The sequence below is a fragment of the Coffea arabica genome, chromosome 11c (assembly GCF_036785885.1).
Source record: "Coffea arabica cultivar ET-39 chromosome 11c, Coffea Arabica ET-39 HiFi, whole genome shotgun sequence".
In the NCBI taxonomy this organism is placed as follows: domain Eukaryota; kingdom Viridiplantae; phylum Streptophyta; class Magnoliopsida; order Gentianales; family Rubiaceae; genus Coffea; species Coffea arabica.
This window is the reverse complement of record NC_092330.1, coordinates 39,576,948-39,582,947: the sequence shown is the minus strand read 5'-3', so window position 1 is coordinate 39,582,947 and position 6,000 is coordinate 39,576,948. Positions and strand designations below refer to the sequence as shown.

Below are 6,000 nucleotides of genomic sequence, written 5' to 3'. Positions count from 1 at the left end.
ATCGACCTCGAGTCGAGCTCGAGCCGGCTCGAGTCCAACTCGAGCTCGAACTCAAACTAAGAATATTAAGCTCGTTAGCTCGCGAGATTGAGTATATATATATATATATATTATTTTTATTTTTATTTAATAATAAAATTACGTATATTATATATATATTTTTTATTTTTTATTTTTATAGTAAAATTACGTATATATCCTTAATATTTTATTATTTATTTAGAAAAAAATATTATTTTATTTATTTTTTTAAAAATAAAATTTTTATTTTTTATTTTTTTTTGAGCTCGAGCTCGAAAATTGCCGGCTCGTCGAGCTCGAGCTCGAGCTCAAGTTTGATAAAATTTAGCCGAGTCAAAAATTTAGTCGAGACTCGGCTCGATTAACTTAAAATTCGACTCGACTCGATTCGTTTGCAGCCCTATATAGGCCATCGAAATTAAGACTAACCTTTCCCTTTACATTATGGAGTAGCTACGTTCAACCAATTGCTATTTTACAAGCCACGGCGCTATTCATTCACCATCTTAATACTTTTACAAAAAAAAAAAAAAAAAAAATCTTCTGGACTTCTAGTTCACTAGTGGATGTCAAACTCAATAATCGTACATAATAAAAGCCCAAACTTCGATCATCATAAATTTCTCTACCAAACTTATGACATTTTTCAGCAAAACGTGCAGCACATGTTTCAGATAACTTAGGAGAGTGTGAAGTCGAAATGTTGCACAAGAAGATTGAAGAAAAACAATCGAGTGCTGCAGCGTTTGACAAGAAGCCCACATAGCAATCCTTTGTGGTTGGAATCCTAAAGTTTTAGGAAGAAGTTGATCTACGAGAATAAATAACAAAGACCTTGCGTAAAATGCCTTTCACGTAGTCAACGTAACGTTTGAAAGTAAATTTCCTCCGCTTTGATGTCAAAATTAAGTTGGGCTTTTTTGGCTTTCACACCCTTCCTTGTACGAATTGACTGAGACAGTTCATTACTCAATTATCCCACGAAAAACATGATGGATGCAAAGGAAAAAAAGAAAGAAAAGGTCTGTTTCATTTGCATTTGGCCCCTTCTAATCTCCATGGGGCAGTTCCCTCACTTCCCCACATACAGTTGGCAAAAATGTCAAAAAGCTGGCTGGGAATCACAGGACCAACTACCTGGTCGGTGCCTCGGCGATCACATGGTATTCTCGAGGACGGAAAAGTTAGTACTGTTCTAGGATTCAAAGTCCAGAAGTACCAAGAATGGTGGTCTGATTTCGGCAATTTTCACAAAGCTCATTAATTTTATAGAAGAAAAATGTTCTGGTTTCTGTGTGTGTGTGTGTTTTTTTGTTTTTGGGTGGGGGGGGGGGGGTATTATCAAAACCTGCTGTTACATTTCATTTGTATCGAGTTGTGGTTGATGTTAGCCGCTTGTAACTGAGTTTTGATTGTTTTTTACCATTAATTTATCAAACTCCTGAATTAATTGGGTAGTCAAAGTAACGAACCAATTAATCAACATTCAAAATTGGCAACAATATATTGGTCATTTTGGGTGGATTTTATCATTAATGACCGAAAGAGGGAGGTTTTACTACATAATAATTGATAGCAATTGCAACTTAACCAAAAAATAATGCTAATAATAATAAGCTGACAGTAACAGCCAGTCCAAAGGTATTTAGGTGGCATTTGATTCGCACGTTGGAATCAGATTCGAATTCGGAATCGGATATCCTGAATTTAGAATGAGGTCATTCATTCCAATATATTTGTTTGGTTCAAGTACCTGGAACGTGTATCATTACTATAATTAATGTTTGGTACTCTTTCGAAATGGACAAATTCTTGACATCAACTGCTGGAAAACAACAAAAAAATAAAAGAAAACAAATCGTAACTGGAATTCCAAACTTCTGCAGTTTCTTACGAAGTTCCTCCATTTTAGCAAGATTGCACCCTCGAGTACAATGTCATGCATTAGGTCGAGGACCAACGTGAATGTCTCTCGTCTCCTATTTAGGCAGTTGTTTCTTGGTATTTTTACAAAATGATGGACGTCATTTAGCTATTTGCATGCTCCAATTTCTTGTAACTTGTGCTTATCACAACCTAAAACATACTCCACCTGGACTCTAGATTCTGGTAAACTGATCGAGGTTTCACTCATCTAATCAGCCTCCAATATTGCTTGCAAGTCACAACCAATATTACTAGGAACGATAATTAAAAGGTGTACTAACAAAAAAAATTTGTAACTCCAACAAACTTGGTACTTCAGACACAAGTGGGAATAGAATAATAACTATTTTAGTACCCTTTGGTTAACAAATTAGTTGAAAAACAAGACTAGACGTCTTCTCTTTTGTTAATACTTTTTTCAGTAGAGAAGGATTTGGATTTAAGAAGCAAAAGAGGAAAAGGTGATTTGAATCTAGAACCTCTAAATTTTGAGATTTCAATCGCTAAACCAAGATTTCATCGATTGAGAGAATTATTCTACTTATAAATTTGTATCATTTGTACATAACAAAGTAGTAGATCTTTTATTTGTTTCCGGTTCAACTTTTTTTTTTTTTTCCAATTTCCTTCTCTTTTGAAAGGTTTGGCATTTTCTTTGAAACAAAAACAAAGGTTAAAAAAATATATATATACTCTCTCCATCCCATACTTTTTTTTTCTTGGATGTTCTGAAATATTCCTATTTGAATTACAATTTTCTGAAAATTTTGTATAAAATGTACTGTAGGAATTTGATATGTGTAAGATAAAAAGTTGATTGAAAAATGTGGTCATAAAAAATATAGAAATTTTTTGGTGAAAAATGGCTTTCCAAACAAGCCAAACCAAATTCAAAGTAACGTTTTTCGTGATTTTTTTTTCTAATATTATCCTCATCTACATCTTTATTTCATATTAAATTTAAATTTGAATTTTGAATTTTAGATGATAATTTTGAAAATAAATTCAGCAATACCACAATAAAATCACCTATTTTTAAAAAATTGGATAGATGAGTACTAACTAATGAGATATCTAATCAATAAATTATTCTGCGTCAAAAAAGGCAAATAAAAAAGGAAGAAGAAGAAGAAGCTAACCAACCAAAAGACCAAAGCCAACAACCATTAAGATAATCTTGAGTGTTCTTATCTTAAGATATCAATAAGAATATTCCTATTTTACGATGAAACAAATATTTACAGACAAGTGTGAGGTCTTTCAGAAAGACTTAACTATGTGGATTTCCATTTTCCACAAAAATAAGATCAAATATATTTTATAATTCACCGACAACTGGTCCCAGTCCCGAGTACATTCGATGATCCGAGAATCTTCGTACAAATTTATCTATTCATGAGCCTTAACAGACCGCGTCCACACGATCCAACAACCGAGTCGTCAGGCCCAACTGAGTAGGAGCTGACCGGGCAGTTATTTTGAACAGTCAGCAAACTCGTCCTCGAGAATAACGGCGTCAGCGTCCCACCATAAATCGCCGTCAGTCTCCGTCACAGTTTCCAGCGGAGTCTTCACTCTCCGCACGTCACCTACCGTTAAAGCCCCGCTGACGTCATCCCTAACGTAAACCTTATCAACACTGCCGGATTTCAGACCGACCACCTTCGCCGGCGAGCTTGACCGGCCCCATTCCGCGTATAGAGCTGGCTTTTGGCCTCCCATTCTCGTGTCATAGGCACCCAGTACGACGCCGTTGCTATTATCACGCGCCTTGGCGGACAAAACCACCGGGCGAGACGGCACCGCCGCCACAAAAGCCTCCGGAGAATCACCGAAGCCACCAAAAGCATCGCTTATCTTCTTCTCTTTATCAAAATCCCACAACGAAACTACGCTGTCGGAATCCGAATAATCATCAAAAGAATCGAAACCTAAGCTTAGTCCTAAACTGTCCCACAGCTTCACAACGCCGTTTCCGGCGCCAAAATCCGGCCATGCCAATCCCTCGCAACCACCGGAGCGTTCATTCTGGCGGTGGCGTCGTAGCCTCAAATGATCATTTTGCCCCTGGCTTTTGTAATAATTAGTCGAGCCCTTAAGGCGAAAATCTCTATCGCCTGAGAAAGGATTAAGAAACGACGCCGTAGAAGTCGGGCTGTCGTCGTCATCCTCGCTATCGGATGAGGCCCGCGACGAATCATTGGTGGAATCATCATCGTCGCTGAGGTCGAAATCAATGTCGAGGTGTTGGAGGAGGGATTCGGAAGAGGATTTGATCCTACGAATGTGAATGACTTTGATTCTTTTAATGATGCTGCTGAAGGTTGCAAAAATGGCTATAATTATTGCACCCCATTTCCAGAAACTGTGCACTTGGGTGGTTAAGTTGGAGAGAGAGAAGACTCGAGAAATTAAAGATGGGTTTTGCAGGCAATCCATTCCAGCAGCTCCAAAATCGGTTATTATGCTGATTTCTGGGATTTCCATTTCTAATGAACTCCCTTGTTTCTTTCTACGTGTGTGTATATATATGTATAAAAGCGTGATTGGCTGAGTATGAAGAACGTGTTGAAATGGGGAAGATGCTTGGAATGATGCCGAGTAGAGAGAGAAGAAAAGGAGGACGAAGAAGAAGAAGAGGAGACGTGAAGTGGAAGAAGAGAGAGGCCTGGACGGAGTAGAGGATGGTGTTTATAATGGCGTAGGTGCTTAGTGCTTAGTGCTTAGTGCTTAGGGAGGTGGATACTAAATTGACATTTTCATTTTTTTTATCTCCCAATGATGAAAAAAAAAATATTATTAGAGGAAGAAGACAAAACAATGGTAAAATACTCTTATAAAATGTTAATGGTAGTCCAAAATCCAAATTTTGATAATCGCATTTCTACTATTTATCTTACTAGTATAATTTTTGCTATTAAAAATAAAATATGGAAGTATCATTTAAGATATATTAACAATTGGTAATTGCGTGCTATTCTTGGCATGCAACCTAATCCGGGTCGCGTATGACTCAGCACCTGGCGGAGGCATCTCCAATTTTGCGGTGTTTGAAATTTATTGATGACCTTTTGACCAAAAAAAAAAAAATAATAATAATAATTTATTGAGAATTCTGACCATTGCCACGCCATTACAGCGCATTTGCTTCAAGTTTTAATATGACTTGACTGACTCCCGATTTTAATACTCTGACCAGCAGCAGAAATATAAAATTTGTTGCTTTTGATTTTCTACGATGTACTTGTGTGAAATAAATATATTTTTTTAATATTGGTTGTCTGTGCGGGCCAACAAATGATGTCTATATGTTCTATTGTTTAGAGGTTGTAACGCTATTTTTTTTTAGGCAAAAAAAAAAAAAAGAGTTTGCGTGAACTCGATTGATTTTGATTATTATTACGAGTCCTCAGGACTATACATAATAATATAAATTATTTATAAATGATTATTATATCGACAACAAAATTTGAATGCTTAACATTTTGTAATTTTAAATTTTTTATAAATAATTTATTAATACAATTATCATATCGACAATAAAATTTGAATGCACGGCATTTTGCGATAAAATTAACCGATTGATCCAATTTTTGATGGCTACGCCATAACGTTGGTGTCAATCACTACAAGCACAAGCACTGTTGGTGGACACGAGGGAATGGACGGCATAAGATTTACCACGTTTGGTAGTTTTTTCGTAAATTAGTACGGTTTTTTTTTGTCAGAAAATTAGTACGCGTTTGACTTTCGGCTGAATCAGTTAATGCTTATCCAAGAACAAGAAGATGCAAGAACCGCCAAGACGACAAGGCTTATCGGTATTTTATTCAAAGATAGGCTGTGGAAAAGCTTATAGAGGTTCAATAATTCTTTTTTTTTTTTCCAAACGATAATTATAGAGGTTCAATAATTCACTTGCCATTCTTTTCATTGAAGGATACTAGTAGGATTTACATGACACCACCATTTTGCTTGTTATCCCTTGCTCAAGTTCTTTTTTTTCTTTTTTTGTTTAGTTTAGAAAGTTAAAATTGTCCGTTTGGACTGTTT

At 36.1% G+C, this 6,000-nt stretch overlaps 1 protein-coding gene across 1 annotated transcript; it reads right to left on the bottom strand.

Moving 5' to 3' along the window:
- Nucleotides 1-3,420: 3,420 nt before the first annotated feature.
- Nucleotides 3,421-4,434, bottom strand: LOC113716214 (uncharacterized). Its single transcript, XM_027240511.1, has one exon. It carries the CDS (start codon nucleotides 4,432-4,434, stop codon nucleotides 3,421-3,423), a length of 1,014 nt encoding a protein of 337 aa, XP_027096312.1.
- Between the last annotated feature and the right edge of the window lie 1,566 nt (nucleotides 4,435-6,000).

Coding starts and splice junctions, on each gene's coding strand:
- LOC113716214 (XM_027240511.1), bottom strand. CDS start 4,434: ATGGAAATCCCAGAAATCAGCATAATAACCGATTTTGGAGCTGCTGGA.